Source organism: Typopeltis vanoorti, chromosome 21, assembly GCF_054136105.1.
Source record: "Typopeltis vanoorti isolate ZY-2024b chromosome 21, IOZ_Tvanoo_1.0, whole genome shotgun sequence".
NCBI lineage: Eukaryota > Metazoa > Arthropoda > Arachnida > Uropygi > Thelyphonidae > Typopeltis > Typopeltis vanoorti.
Window position 1 is genome coordinate 58,520,460 of NC_143569.1, and position 24,651 is coordinate 58,545,110.

Sequence of the window (24,651 nt, forward strand, 5' to 3'; positions counted from 1 at the left end):
TATTTTTTTTTCATGGTAGGAAAATCTTTAGAAAACAGCCATTACATTGATATACAACCATTTGGTTTGTATATTAAAGCTTTCTTACAAGATCTAGAAATGGGAGAATGGACAATATTGCTCAGATATTGTCCACTAAATACACCTCCACCATATAGTTTTTCTCTGTGCAAGCTATTCAAACATTCCCCCACCTCCTGTTGTCCACCAGCAGCTCTTTGAAGCTCATAGGAATCAATACTCTAATTTTGTGCCTGTCTGCACAGATGGTTCAAAATCAGAGGCATCTGATTTTGAACCATCTGCTGTGGATCTTCTGCTGTCTTCCTAGACAGCATAGTATCATAGTATCTGAGCTGTAAGCTATAGAGCTTGCTTTACATAAGATTGCATCACTGCCAAAGGTGCAAAATATATACAGATCCACAGAGTTCTTTACATGCAGTAACAATGCTAGAGCTACAGGAACACCTTGTGCTCTCTCAATTCCAACATGTCCTTTCTATGGTTTCTCAGAATACCACAAAATTGTACACTTGGATGTACACTTTTGTTTGTACATCCTTGGATTCCAAGTCACATTGAAATTAAGGGAAATAAGACCGCAAATATTAAAGCCAGGTCAGCTTGTTTCTAAAGCTTTCACCATCTGCCAGTGCTCTATACCGACTACTGGCAGATTATTATACTTTTATTCCAGTGACAGTTATCATGGAATAAAGACCAATAATAAAATCAGTTAAATTAAGCTTGAAATTAAATTATAGCAGTCAGTCTTTGCATGCTCTTTGAAGAGGAAGTTGTTTTTGCTTGGCTCTACATGGGTCACAGTCATTTCACACACTCCTTCCTATTGAAAAGTGATGTCATGCATATGTGTAAGTTCTGCAATACTGAACTAACTATCAGTTAGTTCATTGGCATTAGCTCATTGGCAAAATGATGGCAGTTGATTAAAATAAATTGACTGCCATCATTACGCTCATGAGTGCAGTCATTATTTTGGCCATAATAATAATAATCCCTCTCAACCCTATATTAAGGAGCAAGAAGCCACAGTAAGAGTGTTGGATTGACTGACTGGCATCAAATTGGAAAAGAAGTTAGGCAAGGATGTTTACTTTCTCCTCACTTGTTTAGTATATATGCAGAGGGCATCATGTGTGAAGCATTGGATGAGCTCAGGACAGGAATTAGGATAGGAGAGTAGATTGATCAGTTTTAAAAGAGGTATACTGTGAATAGACATATCGATACAAAATTAATAATGGAAAAAAACTCACGTACAATATTATTTAATAGTATAATTTTCGCCTATGTGTCAGGCATCTTCAGTACATATTAAGCTCAAATTAAACAATAACTGACAATTCCAAAAAAGCACCACCTAAGTAGCTGGTGTAAGATAACTAAAAAGGTCAATAAATTTCCTTAAAAAAAAATCAATACAATAAAAAGTTAGGAAAGATTAGCTGATTTGTAAAGTACTATCTCCCATAAAGAAGACAGATGTAAGCTGTCAGATCTGTTTAAGTTAGGAGAATGAAGCAGAGTTTCACATGTTTCTTTATAAAGGCGTTCCATGAGGAACTGACTCTTGTCTTTCTCCAATGAACTCTATGTTTAATGAAGATGGCATGTTCTACAAGTCCAGACTTTTCAGGTTTAAAGTATTCAATTTAAGAAGATTGGTGTTCTTCTAGCTGATTAAAGGCAGATCTTCCCTTTTGTCCGAAATTTCCTTCATTCTCCTAACTTAAACAGATCCGACGGCTTACGTCTATCCCCTTTATGGGAGATAGTACTTTATAAATCAGCTAATCTTTCCTAACTTTTTATTGTATCGATTTTTTTTTAGGAAATTTATTGACCTTTTTAGTTATCTTACACCAGCTACTTAGGTGGTGCTTTTTGGAATTGTCAGTTATTGTTTAATTTGAGCTTAATATGTACTGAAGATGCCTGTGACACACAGGCAAAAATTATTCTATTAGATAATCTTTATACGTGAGTTTTTTCCGTTATTAATTTTATATCGGTAGATTGATCAGTAATCTGAGGTATGCTGATGGTACAGTACTCCTTTGTAATGACATGGAAGAACTAGGACTAATTCTTAACAAAGTTAACAAGATCAGTAATAAAAGAGGACTTCAACTCAATTCTAGCAAGACAAAGATCATGGTTCTCAAAGGAAACACAAACAGAGAAGCTCTTGAGAAACAAGTGTACCTTAATGGAGAAAGAATTGAGGAAGTCAGCAAGTGTGAATACCTGGGATCCATTATTAATGTGAAGAATTGCTGTTCAGAAGATGTCAGAAAAAGGTTAGGAATGGCTAAAACAACAGTCGGAGACCTGTCTAAAATCTGGAAGGATGGATCTATCTCCACGGGAACAAAGTTGAGGATTTTGGATGCAGTTGTTTTTCCAACAGTAACGTATGAATGCGAGACTTGGAACCTAAAGAAGTCAGATAAGAAACGGATATCTGCTTTTGAGATGCGGTGTTACAGAAGGTTGTTGAGGATATCATATACTAAAAGGTGTACAAATGAATGGATGTTAGAAAAGATCAGTAGAACTTTAAGGCTCCTTAAGGATATTGATAGAAGAAAGTTAAAATATTTTGGACACATAGAAAGAATGGAAGGAGGACGTCTCAGAATAGTAATAGAAGGTAAAGTTCCTGGAAAAAGAGGCAGGAGTAGACCATCAATGAGATGGATGGATGGCATGTGTGGAGTGACTGATCTTCAGAGAGTTGAGGCTGCCAGAAAAGCAAACAACAGGACTACATGGCGAGGCCAGGTGTGGAACATCACCGAGCATCGGAGTGACCATATGGCATCTGTAGTTGCCCAGTGAACATAGTAGTAGTAGAACCAATATGCTCAAGTAGATTTTATAGACTCACCAAATGTTTGTTTGGTTTTTAAATTTTGCAGAAAATAAATAGTTTTCACAGTATATAAACTGTATGCATATTATATGTATCATTTTTATTTTATTTAATGAATGTTTTGGTAAATCAGTTTTTAATCGATATTTCTTTTTATCCACTTTTATACATTTTTACACTTATGTCTTTTCTGCTTGCTTCAGATAAACCTGTTTATACTTGTATCCCTTTTAAAGTTGTTTTTATACATTTTATCTACATCTTTTTACACTTGTTTACTTTTCAAATTACTTTCACCTTATGCAGTATATGACCTGAGAAGTCTGTGCCATTAAACCCTAAATCAATCAACCTTCCTTTTTTGGGACACACTTCCACACAGAACTCACTGGTTCCTATCAGTCAGCTATCCTCCCTGTAATTAAGTTACCAACTGACTATTCATTCCCATCCTGCTCAATTTCAACAGTAGTTTTTCATGTGGTACTCAATCAAATCTAGAGAAATCACTGTATAAGCGTCTTCTGTGTCCAGTATGCTAGTCACCTTGTTATAAAATGTAACTGAGTTACTGAAGACCTTCCCTTAGCAAACCCCTGCTGCTCTCTCTTTCTCTCTCAAAAGATTTCCATTCTCATTAATCCAGGTAAGTTAAATATGCCAAGAAATTATTTCAGCAAGAAATTTCAAACTTTCAACATTAATTTGCCAGCAACGGTTGGTAAAACCTCAGCTACTAATGGCTCACGCAAAAGTTAAGCAAGTTTGAGTGCAGTTAGTAGTTGGAAGGGATTCAATCGTTCGATGCTGTTGGCACACACTCTCCCTCGATGAGTCTTTGGACTCCCTGGAGTTGTCACATAATAATAATAATAATAATAATTCAAGTTTGTATTTCATCTCTAATGAACCTTTAACTTTCACCACTACATCTGACACACATACATACACACTGGATCATAGTTGGACACTTGATTTGGATTCTCCCTTGTGTAGTGCTTCTGGGATTGTTCATATTGCTAGACTCATTGAATAGCCAAATCGAGGGTAGCCAGCTATTTTGCACATTCCCCTAATATATGTGGTGATATCGCAATCAGTCCTGCAGCCTTATTGACATCTTCTTCTTCTGCAGCTTTTCCCACTTAAGTAGAGTCGCTGTTTGTGGTGAGTCTCCTCCACAACCTCCTGATTTGGGCTGTAGCCACATCCAAGTTCTTCATCCTCAAGTCCTCCTCCACCATCTCCCTCCATCTCTTCTTTGGCCATCTGCACTTCCTCTTCCCCTGCACATCCATCTGCATGACCTGTCTTCCCACATACTCTTCTTCCCTACCCTCATCACATGACCAAACCATCTCATCCTTGCTTCCTGTATCTTTGCTCCTAAGTTTGTAACTTTCACTGTTCCCCTTACATAATCATTTCTCAGACAATCCTTTCTGGTCACACTGCATATCCACCTAAGCACTCTCATCTCTGCTACCTCCATCCTGCTCATGTTATTTTTCCTCAGGGCCACAGTTTCCACAGCATACATCATAGCTGGTCTCACTACTGTCCTGTAGATTTTGCCTTTAAGATTGATCGGTACTCTCCTATCGCATAGCACTCCAGCTATCTCTCTCCAGTTCCTCTGTCCTGCTTGTATCCTGCATCCCACTTCCTTCTCAGCCTCACCATCCTCTTTCATTGTTGAACCTAAGTATTTAAAGTCACTGACCTACCTGGTGACATTTCCTTCCAGCTCTAGATCTGTCTCTTTGCTGCCATCCACTTTGCAACACATATACTCGGTCTTACCTCAGCTCAGTCTCATACCTCTCTCTTCCAGTACTTTCCTCCAACTTTCCAGTTTAGCTGCCACCTCTTCTCTTGATTCTGCACACAGTACGATATCATCTGCAGACAACATAGTCCAAGGCATGTCTTCTCTCACCTCCTCCGTCACCGCCTCCATCACAATATTAAACAGGAACAGACTTAATGCTGATCCTTGATGAAAGCCAACTGTCACTGGAAAACTTCCTGTCTCTCCCAGGCAGGTTTGAACTCTTGACTTCACATTTCTGTACTTCTCCTGCACTAACCTGACATATTTCTCCGGTACCTTCTTCTCCCTCAAACACCTCCAGATTTCTTACCTTGGCACTCTATAATAAGCTTTCTCCAGATCAATAAAAACCAGATGTAGCTCCCGTTGCTTCTCTCGAAACTTTGCTATCACCCAAAGATAGCATCTGTCGTCGATCAACCGACCAGGCATCCTCAAATCACTCTCCCCAAATTTCCTTTGCAATCCCCACCTCCTTCCTCAGTCTTCCATCAAGAACCCTCTCTAGGATCTTCATTGTGTGGGACATCAACTTTATTCCTCTGTAATTCTTAGTCTTGGGCATCCCCTTTACTTGTATAGATGGGGACAAGAGTACTTTCCTTCCATTCTTCAGGTATATTTTCCTGTTGACAAACTTTTATTAACAGGTCCCACAGCAGATCAATTCCCTCTTCCCCTAGTGCCTTCCATCCTACACTGGGATCCTATCAGGGCCTACCGATTTTCCATTCTTCATCCTCTTTACAGCTTCCACTTCCACTCTACTAATGTTCTGCACCATCCCCTCATTAGGCTCCCCATCTTCTCTGTGAGTCCTTGCATTTTCTTCATTCAAAAGCCCTTCAAAGTATATTCTCCATCTGTTTCTTATATCCATATCCTTCCTTAATACCCTTCCTCCAGAGTCTTTGATCTGCCTCACGTGTACGATGTCCTTTGATGCCTTATTTCTACATTTTGCCAATCGATAAATCTTTCTCTGTCCTTCCTTTATTTCTAATTGATCATAAAGGTCTTAATATGCCATGGCCTTTGCCTGTGCAACAACTCTTTTGGCTTCTCGTTTTTCCTCTCTGTACTCGTCTCTGTTCTCTTCCACTCTTGACTTGTCCCACTTCTGCTTTGCCTTCCTCTTAGCCGTCACTGCATCTTGTACATTATTATTCCACCGCCAACCCTCCTTCTGCTCTCTAATCTTTCCGGATGTTTCACCAAGCACCTCAATTGCACAGCTTAGAATTACTTTGGAATTATGTCTCCACCAGTCTTGTACACTTTCTAGTCCATCCGAAATCCTCTCTAACACCTTCTCCCTAAAACGGTTCCTCACACTCTCTTCTTTTAAGCAAAACCACTTAATTTTCTTCCTCTCATGGCTTCCAAAGGTTCCTATCTTCAACTTTATTTTAAAGTCTGCACACAGCAACACAGCTGCTGTGTGCAGACATCAAGATTACTTAATATTTTAAATATATATCCCATTCTTGAACTGTCACATTTTCTATTACCCTTCCTGTTGTTATTCAACACTGCTCCTAATCTCCTAACATGAAATGCATTAACAAAATACGCATTGAACATTTCCACTACATCTGCAGATGTGACCTTTGTTCCATCTCCAGCAATTTAAGTCAGCCTTTCATATTCACTCTTTCTCCTACTAGCAACATAACTGTAAAATTCTCTTGGATTTTGCTTTGCTTCTTCTTGCCTTTCATATGTTTCTCTTTCCTCACTGCACTTGTAAATTTCTTTTCCTGTGCCTTATAACATTCTCTTTCTCAGAAACTCCTGCATAAATCCATGATTCTTTCATCTCACCCATACTTTATTTATCCTCTTAACCTTAGGAATATAGTATAATATTGCCATAAGTAATTGATTATGGACCAAGTACGAGGTACCATTGATTTCTCTTCCTGTCAAGTGATCGTGCCATAGCATGTCACCAATTTTCTTCAAATCTTTAACATATCTTTTATTCTGCAAAATTTATACCTGTTTAGTCACTTCCAATGTCAAAACCACATGATCACTGTTCCCAGTTGGTGGCATAGTGGTAACGATATTGAAAGTTTATTTTTCACTTGGTTAGAATATAATAAATTTAGTTTAATCCTTTATCCAAGTGTGAGCAAACAAAGTTTGCACCTGAAAGTATCTTCAGGACTGGGGTAAGGTGGTACAACACCAGGGCAACTCCTTGCAAAGGTGGAGCAAGATACCAGCACTCCTATCTCAGTATCTCCCATAATGCAAAACACATCTCCTTGTGGATATGTCTAATGTTATGTTAAGGGAAGGGCCACTACCCAGACTAGTTTCGACCTTTATTGAGGTCTCTGTTGTGACCTTTATTGAGTGGAGATATTCTAACCAAGTGAAAAATAAACTTTCAACATCTTTCTCCAAATCCAGAGTAATTTATTAAAAAGGTGGCACACCATTTGGCAACTCCTTTAGGTAGAGATGACCTTGCTAATGCTTCTGGCTGGTATCTCCACTTGGGCCTGGCTCCCACTGAAGAGACCTCAATAAAGGTCGAAACTAGTCTGGGTAGTGGCCATTCCCTTAATGCATAACATTAGACATATCCGCAAGGAGATGTGTTTTGCATTATGGGAGATACTGAGATAGGAGTGTTGGTAGCTTGCTCCACCTTTGCAAGGAGTCACCCTGGTGTTGTACCACCTTACCCCAGTCCTGAAGATACTTTCAGGCGCAAACTTTGTTTGCTCACACTTGGATAAAGGATTAAACTAAATTTATTATAGTGGTAACGATTTTTGTTATTGCTGTATGAAATGATATTATTAAATCCAGTAGGTCAAGGAATTCAATCTCCTTACACTATTTGCTGCTCCCACTCAATGCTTCCATAATTAATCACCCATTATTATCACTACCTTCCTGTTCTAGATATTTATTTTAGATATTTAGTGCAGTGTTGCTATAGGCCAGGAAATGTAGAGGAAGATGATTCTGATATGTTTAGGCAGATGAGACTGATGTAACACCACACTAAATATCTAAAATTTGTGCTCACCTCAATCTCACACCAAATGGCCTCAAAAGCCATCATTACTATTGCTTTCTTGAATTTCCACATAGAGGATATGCCATTCTTCTGAGATCATCCATAATATCTTGCTTCCTCTTTTTTTTTTTTTTTTGTCTTTTCAAAAAAAAAAAAATCATCTTATTCTATAGTTGTAGAAAGATTTTTCAGTTGGTTACAAAGTAAATTATACTTTCCAAGAAATTATATTCATGTTTACCTTTACTCAAGTATAAGAAAACACAGTTTGTGCATGAAGTATCTTCATGAATAGGCTACTTGTATGTAGAGGCGACTGACTTTACATCATGCAAGCTTTCTTTGAGACACTGTATATTATACTGCATTATGGGAAAGATCACTATTGGTGCTGACCTTAATTGAGGCCTCATCACTGGAAGCCAGACCTGAAAAATATCAAGGCGGAATTATTGCAGAAGTCATATATTTTCCATACACAAGTAGCAAAAAGGGTGTATCCCTTATTATTAAAATACACTGGATTAGAGATAGTTGCAGAAAGTTTTTTTTTTTTTTCACTTAGTTACAAATTAAATTATACTGGCGAAGAAATTACATTCTTGTATAATCCTTTACATGAGTATAAGAGGACAAAGTTTGTGCATGAAGTTATCTTCACAAAGTAGGCTACTTGTATGTAGAGACTGTTGACTTAACATCAATTGCTTCAGCATCCTATAATGCAATGCACTCTTCTTTGCTACTTGTATAGAGAAAATATATGGCATCTGCATTAATCATCACTTTTCATAATGCAGAGTATTATATACATCTGAAAGGAAGTGTGCTTTGCACTTTAGAATACAGAAGCAGTTGATGTGAAGTCAGTAGCTTCTGTATACAAGTAGCCCAGTTATGAATATGCTTCATGCTCAAACTTTGTTCGCTTATACTTGTGCAAAGATTAAACAAGAATATAATTTCATAGCAAGTATAATTTCCATCATATTCTGTTCCAGTAAGTACATCATCCTCTGTTAACCATGTCTCATCAACCACATGAAACAATTCTCACTGACACTAATGGTTTGCAGAGTGGCTAATTGTATCAATTTCACAAACTCAGCATGCCTCTGGTCTTCTTTTCTTCACACAGTTCCTAACTACATTTGAGTCCTTCAAATCTGTTGCTCCCATCCCTGCATCCGTATCTTACATTCTTTCATCATTTATCTCATACAGATTGTAGAAACTTACATCAACAATCTCCAACTCTTTTGAAAGTGAGAGAGCAAACAGCTCTCTCACTTTCAGATTTATCCTATACATCCACATACTCAAGTCCTCTCTTCCTACACATCCTAGCTATCATATCATTCATGATCATTGCTTCCCTCCTCACTATCATACTTCGATAACATTCTCACAGTTCTCCTTCTGATGCCGACCTGGTTGGCTGAGTGGTTAGCTTACCTGCTCTCCAACCAACAGGTCATAAGTTTGAATCCCACTGCAGGTGGATGTTTGTGATTGTCTTACCTTGTGTACGGCTATAACCTTTGCTATCCTTGCACCATTAAAATATAAATCATCACAATCTCCTTCTGGCACTGCTACTTCTCTGTATATTAATGTGTATATATTAATGTCACTATATTAATGATATTGGGATGGGTTTAACTGGTGATATACAGCTGCTTGCAGATGATGCAAAACTTAGATGTATCAGGTTCCATGCATGGAGTGAGACTTGTTGATAGATGATTGCATCCTGTGTATTCTGAAGGTCAAAAGGCTGATTAAGGTAGATGTTAAATGGATGAATGATGGAGATTAAGCATGAAATCTGAAGAAGAAGAAGGCACTTTGGAGGCAGCACAAGATGAATAATGGTAATAATTAGTTGCATGAAGAGTACAGAAAGCAGACCAGGAGAGTGGCTCAGTTGGTGAGGTCAGCAAAAGTGCAGTATAAGCAGAAATTAGCAAATCAGGCCAAGAAAGAGTTTTTTTTATTATTATTTTTATGTGGCAAGTAGAAAGAACGATTATAGCACAGTAATGTTAATAGATGAAAGTGGGAGTTGGTAACCTGCAGAGGACATAGTCGAGGTATTCAGTGAGCATTTCATAAGGATGTTTCATTCTTACTGTGAAATCAGAATATCAGATGTAGAGAATAAAATGAGAGAATACTTAATGAGTGAACAAGAGGTATATGAGGAGTTCAGTAAGCTAGATGTCAATAAGGCAATAGGACTTGATGATATACTGCATGTCTTAAGGGAATGTTTCAGGGAGTTAGCATTAGGCTCGGTCTGCCCATTTAACAAGAGTCTTGCAACAGCACAAGTCCCAAAGAAGTGGAAGAAAGATAAAATTGTTCCTCTTCACAAAAGGTGGTGATGAGGTTAAGGCTACAAACTGTATTGGATCTGTATATCTGGAGTTGGTTAAAGTATTTGGAGAGGTTGGTGGGAGCTAGGATACAAAAGTAGATTGATAATTTTCATTGTGCTTGTCAGCATGTAAAGGGAGGTCATATTTTACCAACTTGCTTATGTAGTACAATAAGGTGATGAATGTATTGGACAAAGGAGATGCATATACAGTAGTATACTTAGATTTTGCAAAGGACTTTGATAGATTGCCACACCATAAGTTGGTAACTAAATTGAAGCAGATGGGATCGGATGATAAATTAGTGAGTTGGATAGGCAATTGATAATGAGGTATCAGTAGGTAACAGCAAGGTGGGTATGGGAATGCAGTATTTTGGAAAAGGAAAGTCACTACCAGTGTGCTGGAGGGGGGGGGGGGGCTATTCTGGGACCATTGTTAATTAATTTATATATTAATGATATTGGGATGGGTTTAATTGGTGATATATGTCTGTTTGCAGATGACTGAAAACTAGGGAGAGTGATGAGGAATCAAGCAGATGGTGTGGCCTTACAGGTAGACTTGAATAGATTGTATGAGTTGGCAAATGTATGGAACTGTCAGTTCAGTGTTGCAAAGCATAAGGTGTAGGAAATTTTGGAGCAAGTTAAGGAGAAAAGAGACCTGAGTGATGAAAATAGGAATCTGAAGTTCAAAGGTCACATTACACAAGTTGTGAGGTCATCACTTCAGATTATGGCAGTGATGTAGAGGACCTTGATGGTCAGAAATAAAAAGCTTCTGGTTCCATTGTATAAGGCCTTCATCAGGCATCATATGAATTATTGTGACCAGATTTAACAGACAAGCTTAGGTATTGAACATTATTCATAACTTATTTTAACAATGTTAACAACATCAGATGCACTGTTTCATCAAAAAAGATGTTTATTAACTGGCTTATATTTCCCCGAGCATCTTCAGAGTACAAAGCAGCATGTATATGCAACAATGAGTAAGTGAAACAGTTCAAATTGTAATGGACAAAAGATCTAAAGTCCTAATTTAGTGCCCTGTAATGTTCTAAAAAAAAAAAAAAAGAAAGAAAGAAGGTACCAAATTAGGACTTTAGATCTTTTGTCCGTTACAATTTGGATTGTTTCACTCACTCATTGTTGTGTATACATACTGATTTGTGCTCTGAAAATGCTGATTTGAAATTCAGTAAAATATAAGCTATCTTTTTTTATGAAATAGTTCATCTAGTGTTGTTAATACCATTAAAATAAGTTATGTGCACAGATTTGATTCTCATGATGATAAGGATGTGTTGAAAAGGGTCTAGAGAAGACCGACTAAGGCAGACTGGACTTTGGAATGTGGGATATGTAGACAGATTGAGGAATAAGAAAAGAGAGTGGATATGATTGAGACATTTAAGTTGGTAAAGGGTTGTTACCAGATTAATGTAGAAGGGTAGAACAAAAGGACATACCTGAAAGTTGTATAAGGAGAGTGTGAGCATGGGCATAAGGAGCAGGTTCTTTACATGAAGAGTGGAATATGTTTGTTGATGTTGTGGTGAATGTGGATACATTGAATGTGTTTAAAGCTCAGTTTAGTGGGCTTTGTGTGTAATTGTGCATACTTCCATTGATGAGTCTTTTGACTAATGAAGGTCTGGTCTGGTGTTAATAATAATAATGATAATAATTACTGTTATCCTTCTATAAACATTCATCCTTTCACTTGCTGCATATCAAAATAACTCTTCTTGATTTATTATCATCATTATTCAGGCCTCCATGGAGTCAAAAGACTCATTGCGAGAGGTCCTTCCTAGGAAACACAAAGTCTATCATACCACTCCTTAAACTCATTGACCATTCTCTCTCCCACCACTCTATCAGGTAATGCATTCCATGCAAAGAAACCACTCCTCACCCCTCTTGCTCACAGTTTCCTTTCATAACTTTCAGGGATGCCCCTTTGTCATCACTCTTTTCTGCTGTTCAGCCAAGCGAAAGACCTCCCCAGTGTCAACCCTGTAACCACCTCTCAACAATTTAAAAGTCTCAATCATATCACCTCTCCTTCTTCTATCCACCAAACTCTGCAGTTCACGTTCCTTCAACCGATCCTCATAACTAACATTGTACAGTCCTGAAACCATCTTTCTTATCTGCCTTTGTACCCTTTCCACAGTTAATTTATCCCCTTCAAATCCTGGGGACCAAATCTGAGAACAGTAGTCTAAGTGTGATCTGATCAGGGTCTTATACAAAGGAATGATGACTCTTTTATCTCTGCAGGTCAGTTTCCTTCTCATTATTGCAGCAATCCTCTGTGTTATCTTCACCACCTTTGCAATATGTCCCCTAAATTTCAGGTTTCTATCAATCATCAATCCCAGATCTCTTGTCTCCCCCTACTTCTTCCAGTATAGCTCCTCCAATAGAGTATGCAGCATCTCATCGATGTGTCCCAAACCTCAAGACCTTGCATTTTGCTGCATTAAACTGAAATCCCCATTCATTTGCCCATCTGTCTAGCTTATTCAAATCCTCTTGCAGGGTTATCACATTTATCCTGGCTTGCTTGGATAATTTCCTCTGATAACCTGATTTTGCATTTAATGTTAGTCACTTTTCTTCCTGACCTTATATTTGCTTGTGAGCTTGCTGATCATCATTCTCCTTATACAACCAACCTCCACAACACTTCTTTTTTTCAAAATGTAAGACCTAATCATATGAGAGACCTGATAAATAATAGACCACTTGGAAGAAAGTTGATCAGAAATTAGTCATAAAATTTTGTTTATGACTTTGTTACGCTGTCATAATACTGTTATAATGTGTGGTACACCCCTTGAGATGTAAATGATCTTTTTTGTCTCCTGCAGTGGTTTTCTGTAAAAATACAGAAAAGCTAAATACAATAAAGTTGATTGGTTCTCATTTTTTTTTGTGGGGCATGTGAATTTGAGCAGAAGTTTAGGTAAAAATGCACTATAAGTTTGCAACAGTTGGTGAGCAGGATTAAAAAAATACATTACTGAAATACATTCTTGTGGTTTAGATAGACTCCATTTTTAAAAAAAAAGCTTGTAAAACACTGATTTAATATGACATCTTTTGCATTCATCTTTTATACAGTTGAGTGTTTATATATAGAATTTTATTATGGTATAGTTTAACTTCATTGTTTATTTGTGCTGCTTTTAAGATATACTGATAATGCCAAAGGAAATGTTCTTATATTATAATTGTATTTTTAGGTTTGACCATAATATTATAGTCAGTGATAGCTCAGGATATCTTAGCTTGCTCCAGTTGTCAGCATGTGACTTGCAATTAGTTTCTAACTGGAAAGCTCATAATTATGATGCATGGATTTCAGCATTTGATTATCACAACATCAACGTGATTTATTCAGGTTGTATATGTATTTTATTTGCAGTTATTTTAGTTTGCTTTCTTTTTAATGTTTGTCAAATTGTATGTGTGTGTGTGTGTGTGTGTGTGTGTGTGTTCATGCACATACATGATTCTTTAAAGACAGACAGATAAACATACATATACTTTTGTGTATAAACTTGGTTACTTCAGACTGACAAATTATGCCAAATTATACTTGCCATGCAAAAAAAAAAAAAAAAAAAAAAAAAAAAATGTATTTGTCCAAGTCTCCCATTTGTTTTAATGATATGTTTCAATAAGTCAATAGGAATTCCATAAACTGATTTGTAGTGCTGCAACATCCATTTTTTTTTTAAACTTGAAACGATTTTGTTTACAAAGTTATTTTTTATTAAATAAAAATGTTCTGTTTCATCCATCTGCAGCTACTTGCCAACTGACAAAATTGTATTTGTCAAGCCTGCTTTAGGCAGTGTATATATTTACATTACACACACACACACACACACACACACACACACACACACACACACACACACACACACACACACACACACACACACACACACCCACCCACCCACCCACCCACCCACCCACCACCACCACCACCACCACCACCACCACCACCACCACCACCACCACCACCATGTCAACTCAGACTGAAGAAACGAAATAATGAAGTTAAAGAAGTGAACAGTCTCAAATGATTCTGAGCAACATATCTGGTATGATACTGAAGTGTAAGCAAACAAAGAATAGTTTACTTTGTAACCAAGTGAAAAAACTTTATACTTATCTCTGATCCAGAGTATTTGAATAATAAGGTGATACACCTTTTTACTACTTGTATATGGGAAATATGACTATTCCATTAATTCAACTTTGGTATCTTTCTAGCTCCCACTGATGAGGCCTCAATGAAGGTTGAAACAAATTTGGATACTGGGTCCCCCCCTTCCAATGCATAATATTATGTATGTCTGAAAGGAAGTGTGTTGTGCATTATGGGATACCTAGGCAACTGATGAAATCATCAGCCTCTATATACAAGTAGCCTAAGTCATGAAGCTGCTTCATGTGTAAACTGTGGATGAATTGAAAGGAAGATGGGATTGTTGGTGCATGGGAGATACTTAAGAAAAAATTATTGACAGCAATGACGGATTGTATACTTTGAGTGAAGAAGATAAAGCAATTTGGAGTCAGATGGATGACAAAATGAATAAAAGGGGAAATTGCAGAAGAAAAAGAGATTATGGAAGGCATATAAAGAGAGAGAGAGAGAGGTGGAGAACAGTTGCATGAGGAATATTAGTCTCAGGCTAGGAAAGTGACTATTATTGTAAGGAGAGAAAAATTAGAATATGAGAGGAGAGTGGCACTGAAATCCAAAGAGAATCCCAAGGAGTTTTTTTGCTATGTGGCAAGTAGGAGGAAAAATGATATTGGATGGATTATCTTGGAGGAGATGGGAATCAGGTGACCAAAGCAGATGACATAGTTGTGCTATTTAATCATCACTTGATTAAAGTGTTCCAGACTGCTACTACAGACTTTATTCCTAAATGGAATTTCATCACATGTTTTAAAGGAATGTGCTGTGGAATTAACTTTGCCATTAACTTGACTGCTTAATGAAAGTCTTGCAATGGGGCTGGTTCTTGGAGAGCAGAAGGAGGGTAACATAGTACCATTGCATAAAGGTGGTGGTAGAATGGAGGTATCAAACTATAGGCCTGTTTGTATTTCTTCTGTAGTTCATAATCAAGTTGATATGAAGAAGTGGCCAATCGCCGACAGTCATCCAAATGATCATTTGATTTTGGAGAAATTGGTAAGAACTCATATACAGAATTTGCAGATGAGAGTAATATTTATCAGGTCAGCATGGATTTGTTAAAGGGCACTCTTGTTTTAGTAATCTGGTCACTTTTACAAAAGAGTCACAAGAGCAGTGGATGAAGATAAGTCATACACTGTCGTTTTTTTGGATTTTTCCAAGGCATTCAACAGGGCACTGCAACTTAGAAATCAACCTGACAAGTTGATTTTTAAGTTGCATCTTATGGGTTTGGATATAAGGTTATTGGATTGAATTGGTGATTGGCACTAATCAGAGAGAGTTGTATATTGGGAAGCAGTATCAGGGAGTAGGAAGGTTACAAGTGGAGTTCTACAGGTTTCAGTCCTGGGACCATTGCTGTTCAATCTTTAGTGATATTGTCACTAATCTTCATTGATATTGTCACAGGACTGCAGGAAAATGTTCAGTTGTTTGCAGATAATGTGAAGCTTGGGAGGGTTATTAGTAATGGTGCTGATGTTTTGGTTCTTCAAGAAAATTCGAATAAGCTGGAAGGGTGGGCAAAGACATGGGAGATGTCAGTTTAATGCGACTAAATGTGAGGTTTTAAACTTTGGATCCACAGATGGGATGCTTCATACTCACTGTGAAGTTATACTGGAAGAAGTAGAGGAAGAAAGGGATCTTTGGGGTGATTGAAAATTGTGGATAAAGGTTTAAAGTTCCAAGGTCATATTGCAAAGATGTGAAGACATCTCAGAGAATTGGAGCAATGTTGAGGAAAACATTGACCCCGAGAAGTAAACGTGTGCTGGTCCTGGTCCTATTGTATAAAGCTTTGATCAGAACACGTCTAGATTTCTGTCTATCATTGTTAATGCTTTATTCGACCAAGATTACACCGATAATTGTGGATGTACGTATCATCAGGTGTAAACATATATTTCTTTGTTAATAAACTGGTTTACTCATTATATCATTGTTATATAATAATTATATCATTGTTAGTTATTCAGTACTGTTTTTTATGCCATACTGTATGAAGCTTTCATCAGACCACATCTGGATTTCTATGCTGAGATCTAGTCATTGGGATTTGAATGGAGGATGAAGTAACCTTGGAGAGGGTACAGAAACAGATAACAAAAATGATGTCAGGACTGTACAATGTTGATTATGAGAATAGACTGAGAACATACGGACTGCAGAGTTTGGTGGATAGAAGGCAAAGGTGGGTATGATTGAGATACATTTAAGCTGTTGAAGGGTTATTATCATATTAATAACCCTGGCCTGGTTGGCCCAGTGGTCAGTATATCCGCTCTCCACCCAAAAGGCTGCGGATTCAAATCCTGCCATGGGCATGGATGTTTGTGATTGTCTGTGAAAATACTAGTGGTGGGCAGTAGATGGCATTGGTGTAGATGATGATCATGGTAGTTGCGGTTCATAGTAGTTAGTGGAGACAGAGAGTTGTAGAGTAGGTGCCCTCCCTTGATGAGTCTTTGTACTCCCTGGAGGTGTCACATAATAATAATAATAATTAACACTGAGGAGATTTTTCATATGGAAAGAGGGAAAGGAACAAGGAAAGAGCCATCCCTCGAAGTTGCAAAAGAAGGTGGTACAAAAGGGTATGAAGTAACTTTTTTGCATGGAGAATGGAATGTATTATCTGAGATGGTGGTAAACATGCAGACTGTGGATGATTTTAAGGAGTAGTATGATAGACATCATCTTCACTAGTGTTGACCTCTCGCGATGAGTCTTGTGACTCCATGGGGATCAGGAAAATATTAATAACAGTAAAGGGTTGAATAAGAATATAATTTCTTGGTAAGTATAATTTAGATCACAAAACTTACACATCAAACAAAATAAAGAGAAAAATTATTTTTCTTAAAAAATTCGCCATAGTCAGCAGCAGAAACATTCCCTGATTGCTGTGTGAAAGGCAGAACCTTCTCATTTGATGTCACACTTTTCTCAGTCTTTTATTATATTTGTTATATTCAATTTTTTATGAGATGCTATGACTACTAGAAGGCTATTTCTTTGATTCTATATCCATGTATAATATATGCTATGTTATATAATACACATAATATATATTATGTTATATTATAACATATATAATATATTACATATATATTCTATGTAACTTTTCAATATTATTTTTATATTTTTCTGTTATGGAGAGAGAGAGAAACAGCTATCACTGCTGTATATTTCTAATTCTATCATTGTAATAAAACAGTTATTAGAATCCTGTAAAATTAAATTACAGACTCCAAGAAATTATATTTTTGGTTTATCCTTTATCCAAGAGTAAGCAAACAAAGTTTGTGCATGAAGAGTCTTAGTCTATATTCAAGACTAAGCTAATGACTTCGCATTAATTCCCTTAGCATCCCATAACACAAAGCAATAATACCAAGTATAAATAATACAAGTATCTTAGTTGTGAAGATACTTCATGCGCAAACTTTGTTTGCTTACATATGGATAAAGAATGAAGATAGTCTTGATTACCATGCACAGATTTGGTTACCTGGTTTCTTGGAGACCAGGGGGTGGTAGAGAAGATGAGCAACTAAGCTGGCAACAGGTCTGTGGAATGAGCATAGGTTGAAGGTTTGTGAGTTACAAAGATTAGTTGATAAGCAGGAAAGATGGGACATGATAGAAACTTTTAAGATGTTTTAATATCTTAAAAGGAGATTTATAAAATTGATGCAAAGGAAATTTTTCAATAGATGACAAATCATCAGAGAACTAGGTGCCATAGAAGTTGTGTAGGAGTGTGGTTAGTATAGATGTGCAGACCAGATTTTTTGCATGGAGAATCGTGAATAAGCGGAATGTATTGCCAGAATTAGTTGTGAATTCCCTGACAGTGAATGAACAATCTCTGATAGTGTGATGAGTCTCTGGACTCCATGGAGATGCCATTTAATAATAATAATAATAAAGGATAAATCAAAAATATAATTTCTTGGCATCTTTAATTTAATTTATAACCAAGTGAAAAACCCAAAACATCATGGTGTGTCATCATTGACACATGTGGCATAGGTTTGCCATCACTGCCTTAGATGTTGGTCCCAGATACATGTATCTGATGTCTCACTCTATGGCTTCCCAGAGAGAGATTCGATCGGATTTAAATCTAGTGACCTTGGGTTCACAAACTTAGATGAATGTTCTGCAAGCTGTGCCTGGGTGGGTGCGGCCTGATGGGGTGGTGCATTGTCCTCCTGAAATAGACCATCGGCTGCAGAATGTGCAAAGGCCATGAAAGTGTATAGGTGATCAGTCAGCACATTCTGGTAGCTCAAAATGGTTAATAACCTCACCAGACATACTAAGGGACCTAATGTGTCACACGAGAAGCTCCTCAAACCATCACAGAGCCACCACCACCTCAAAGCAGTATGGATATTGGCCAATATCCATACTGCTTTGTTGTAATTTATATGTATACTTATATAAGTAATTTTTTTGTGTGTACATGCTACTCTCCATCTAAAATTAATTTTATAACTTAATAGAACCTAATATAACCATTTAAGTGAAGGAAAGGACTGCAGAGGTGTCCAGTTTTGATGTAGTAAGGTTTTTTTTTTTTTTCACTAGAGGTCAGGCCAATAGTTTTAATGGTTGATCAGTAACTTTAGCATACCATGTAGATTGAGTTCAATTCAGCTTTTGCATTCAACACTACAAACTTGTATATACGAGGGCGGTCTGAAAAGTTCTCGGCCTAACAGTGAAAAAACGAATTTATATTTTCAAAATTATTTTTATTTTTAAACATAATCTCCTTTAAAACTAATGCATTTATTCCAGCGATGCTCCAGTGCCATTATCCCGTCCCTGTAGTGGTTCTCAGTAAGATCTGTAAAATACCCCTCTACAGCTACAATCATCTCTTGATTTGAAGAAAAACGCTGACCAGCAAGGAAGAGTTTTATTTTTGGGAAGAGATAGAAGTCAGTGGGAGCCAAATCTGGGTGAATGTTCCAACAATTCATAGTGTAGATCCCTTAATTTTCCCATTGCCAAAACGCCTTTATGGGCAGGTGCATTGTCCTGATGAAGATGATTTTTTTTCTTCTGCAAACCAGGTCTTATTATTATTACCCCAAGACCTCATGGAGTCAAAGACTCATCCGGGAGGTCCTATTATCACACACACACACACACACACACAGCTCATCATACCATGTCTTAAACACACTCAAACTCCTTGCAAACACCACACTCTCAGGCAAGGCATTCCAATCATTCACAACTCTGCACAAAAAAAACCTGTTTCTCACACCCTCTTTATACAGTTTTCAGGGATGACCTCTGATTCTCCCATGAATTCCCACTATTTTCTAAAACTTCTCCAGCATTGATCCTATAACAACCCCTTACTAACTTGTAGGTCTTTATCATATCTCCCCCTCTTTCTCCTGTCCACCAGACTCTACAAATTACATCTTCTCAATCTTTTCTCATACTTGACATTTCAGAGGTTAGAAACTACCTTAGTCAGTCGCCTTTGGACCCTTTCCCACATCTCTTCGTCCTTCTGAAAACCATTTGACCAAATCTGGGCACAATAGTCCATGTGTGGCCTAATCAAAGCTATATACAATGGAACAAGAGTCTCCCTACTTCTACAAGTCAGTGTCCTCTACATCATTCCCAGAAGCCTTTGTGTTGTCTTCACAATTTTGGCTATGTGTCCTCTAAATTTCAAATCTTTATCCACTATCAACTCCAGATTTATTATCCTCCTCCTCCGACAATATATCCTCACCAAACATAAATTCTGCGTCCCATCTTTGTTTTCCAAATTTCAAACCTTACATTTTGCAACATTGAACTCACATTCCCATTATTGAACTCATATTCCCAATCACTCAATTTATTCAAGTCTTCTTGTAAGGCCACAACATCTGTACTCTTCATGGTTCATCCCAACTTTGCATCATCCACAAACAACTGAATATCTTCATCCAAATCCTCACCAATATCATTAATATATAGAGGTTAAACAGTAATGGCCCTAAAACAGACCACTGAGGCACTCCACTAGTGACTTTCCTTTTCCTGGATATCGCTCCCCCCATACACAACTTGTTGATACCTGTCAGATATCCAGTCTCCAATCCAATGCACTAATCTAATATCCAACCCCATCTGCTCTAGTTTGACTGTCAACTTATCATGCAGTAATCTATCAAAAGCCTTTGCAAAATCCAAGTATATTGCTGTGTATCCTTCTCCTCTGTCTAAGGAAGCAGTCACTTTATTGTAATAAGTAAGTAGATTACTAAAACATGACCTCCCATTAGCAAATCCATGCTGTCCTTCAAAGATAATACCATTGTTTTCTACCCAACTCTGGATCCTAGTTCTCACAAGCTTCTCCAACACACAGATAGTCCTATAGTTTGATGCTTGAGTTTAATCACCTCCTTTATGAAGTGACACAATCTTGCCCCGTTCCACTCCTTAGGAACTTGACCGAGTGCAAGACTCGTATTAAAAAAATATGTCAAGGCAGGTGTCAACTCCCTGGCACATTCCTTCAGAATACATGGTGATATATTATCAAGTCCACAGCCTTGTTAACATCTAGTTTGTTCAACTCCCCATACACCTCTTGCTCACTTACAGTCAGTCCCCCCATCATGAACTGTTCTCAATCTCTCTATGAAGTCACATTCACAAGGTTGAAAGACCTTTATGAACTGTTCATTAAGTATCTCCACCACATATTCCACAACAGCTGTCTTTTTTACCATTTTCTCCAGTCAATGTCATCCTTCCATAATCATTCTTTCTTTTGCTGGCTACATATTGAAAGAACTCCTTAGGATTCTTTTTGGCTTCATTAGCTAACTGCTGTTCATACCTCACTTCAGCTACTCTCACCAACCAGGTCACCTACCTTGCCTGGTCTTTGTAAACTTCATGTAATTGGTTATTTCCACTTCTCTTATGCTGCCCCCATAATGCCCTTTTCTCTGTATCGCATGCTTAATCTCTTTATTCATCCATCTCACACCTACCTTATTTAACCTTCTCACCCTTGGAATACATTTAGATATTGCATCTACTAGATAGTTTTTGAAAATCCCACAAGCTGCATTGATCTCTTTTCCAGCTAACTTCTCATTCCATGCTACACCCACAAGCTGTCTCCTGAGTCCTTCATAATCCCCCCCTCCCCCCTCCTTGTAGTTCCACATATACCCTTTTCTCACAGAGGTCCTCACACTGCTGGCAACCCAGGTAATCACCTTGTGGTCACTCTTACCAATTGGTGGATGATTTGACACCTCATTTATAATTACATCCTCTGATGAGATGACGAAATTCAAGACCCTCAATCCTCGCATGCCCTCTGTTACATACTGTCTGAGGTAGTTATCCCTCAAAAACTCAAGAAACTCATTTTCTTTACTTCCAGTTGTTATCTCATCATTCCAGTCTATATTGCCATAATTAAAATCGCCCATAACGATCACCCTTTTCTTATATGCTTGGCTAATTTGATCATACATTTCATTATGAAACGTTCTCAGCCTCGACCATAGTAATAAATCGACACACAGTATCAATTTTATTCTTGTTAAAATGCTCCAAGAACTGTTTATAGATTTTCATACGAGTGCGTTTTTGATCTGCTGTGAGCAAGCATGGCACCCATCTTGCACAAAGCTTTTTCGTTTGCAATTCTGCATGCAAAATATATTATTATTATTATTATTATTATTATTACGGGCAACTCCAGGGAGGCCCCATATCATATTCATCACAACTATTCGCCATTCGTACAGTATCTAACATACCTCGCCTTAAACTCATTCACTGTCACAGCATCCACCACAGACTCAGGGAGCGCATTCCACTCATTCACTACTCTAAAAGTAAAGAACCTAGCTCTAACACCTTTACTAACCACACTTTTGCTCAGTTTCCATGGATGTCCCCTAGTCCTCCCACAACCAGCCCTGTTCTCAAAAATATCTTCTGAATTATTTTATAGAAACCTTTCAGTAATTTGAATGTCACAATCATATCTCCCCTCCTCCGCCTATCAACCAATTTTTGCAACCCACAAATCCTCAACCTTTTCTCATATGGTTCATTCCACAGACCTGCTATCATCTTGGTCACTCGCCTCTGGATCCTCTCCACCTCCTCCCCATCAAGAAGAAACCTAGGTGACCAAATCTGAGCACAGTAGTCGAGATGGGGTCTTATCAAGGCTCGATACAGAGGAACAATAACCTGCTTGTCTCTGCTTGTCAACGTATTCTTCAGCAACCAAGTGATTTGATGAGCTGATTTGGCCACTTTTGCAATGTGTCCCCTAAATTTCAATTCCTTATCCACCAACACTCCTAAATCTCGTGCCTCATCAATTTCCTGGAGCACGGTTCCACCAATGCAGTAAACTGCCACCAATCTTTTCACCCCAAAATGCATAACCTTACATTTTGCCACATTAAATTGACATCCATTCTCCTCAGCCCGGACCTCCAATCTATCCAAATCATCCTGCAAAATTTTGACATCATCTGCATTCACTATTGCCCTACCCAACTTCGCATCATCCGCAAACAAATGAACTGTTCTTCTCAGATCCTTTCCTATATCATTTATGAACAAATTAAACAGCAGTGGTCCAAGAACAGATCCTTGTGGCACACCACTAGTCACAGGCAAATCATCCTGCAAAATTTTGACGTCATCTGCATTCACTATTGCCCTACCCAACTTCGCATCATCCGCAAACAAATGAACTGTTCCTCTCAGATCCTTTCCTATATCATTTATGAACAAATTAAACAGCAGTGGTCCAAGAACAGATCCTTGTGGCACACCACTAGTCACAGGCCGTCTTGTGGACTCTACTCCTGAGTAAACCACTCTCTGATATCTCTCCGTCAACCACCCTCCTATCCATCTCACCAACCCTATGTCCATTCCCATATGCTGCAATTTACTGATTAGAATTCCATGTGGTATCCTGTCAAAGGCCTTAGCAAGGTCCAGTAGAATCACTGTAAACCCATTACCCTTATCCAGTTCAGCCGTCACTGTGTTATAATACATGAGCAAGTTACCGAGGCATGACCTACCCTTCACGAAACCATGCTGTCCCCGATACAGTATCCCATTTTCTTCTATCCAATCTTGTATTTTCCTCTTGACTATTTTCTCTAAGACCTTGATAATGATTCCTGTTATGCTGATTGGCCGGTAATTTTCAACAGCAGCCTTGGAACCACCTTTGTGCAGTGGAACTATTTTCCCCTCTTTCCACCCCCTTGGGACTGACCCAGTCCTGAGGCTCAAATTAAACAAAATGGTCAAGGGCACTGAGAATTCTTTGGCCGCTTCACGTACGACACGAGCTGGTATACCATCCAATCCCACAGATGTATTGACATTGAGGTTCTGTAATAGACTAGTTACCTCTACTTCATTCATCACAATTCCAGTATAAGCTGTTGGTTCTTCCATTCCTGCAAAGTCACCACCTGGATGATATACTCTTGCAAAGTGCTCGCTCAGTAATTCCACAATATCGACTGATTCGGTTACCTCCCTACCCTCAGCATTTTTTAAGATCATTCTACCATGAGCATTTTTCCTTTTACTTGCAACATATTGAAAAAACTGTTTGGGATTCTCTTTAGCCTGCGTGGCCAATTTCCTTTCGTAATCTGCTTTTGCTTTTCTTACCACCCTTGTTACCATCCTGGCCTGAGCTTTATACTGTTCCTGCGTCTGATGGTCACCCTTCTCCTTAAATTCTTCCCTCCACAATTGTTTCTTTTTTTGCAGCTCAAGCTTAATAGTGTTATTCATCCATTTAACCCCTACTTGATTTATTATTCGGACTCTTGGTCCTACACATTCTTTTGAAATGCCTATAGTCTCAGCAATTTCATGCACTTTGACTTGCCGGTCATCCAATACCATATCGTGCACTTGATCAATGATGTTGTTTTACACTTTTTGGACATCCTTCACATGGATCATCTTCAAGGCTGGTACGGCCATGTTTAAACTCGGCAGCCCATTTCTTAATTATCAAAAATGAAGGAAAAGAGTGCCCATCAACTTTTATGAACTTCGAATGAATTTCTTTTTGTGTTAACCTTCTTTTACAAAGAATTTTATAACTGCATGATACTCATTTTTATCCATTTCAAGGGATACAGACAGTGCTTTTGCTTCAGACAGCCATATAAAACAAACTGTTTGATAGAAT

At 38.0% G+C, this 24,651-nt stretch overlaps 1 protein-coding gene across 4 annotated transcripts in view; it reads left to right on the forward strand.

Moving 5' to 3' along the window:
* LOC150094880 (diphthine methyltransferase) overlaps positions 1 to 24,651 on the forward strand; it is a 154,600-nt gene that overhangs the window by 69,299 nt on the left and 60,650 nt on the right. For all 4 annotated transcript variants that reach the window (XM_090411429.1, XM_090411431.1, XM_090411430.1 and 1 more), the window contains exon 4: positions 13,420 to 13,577. In XM_090411429.1, the coding sequence (XP_090267555.1) occupies positions 13,420 to 13,577 (158 nt within the window). The remainder of the gene's footprint in view (positions 1 to 13,419; positions 13,578 to 24,651) is intronic.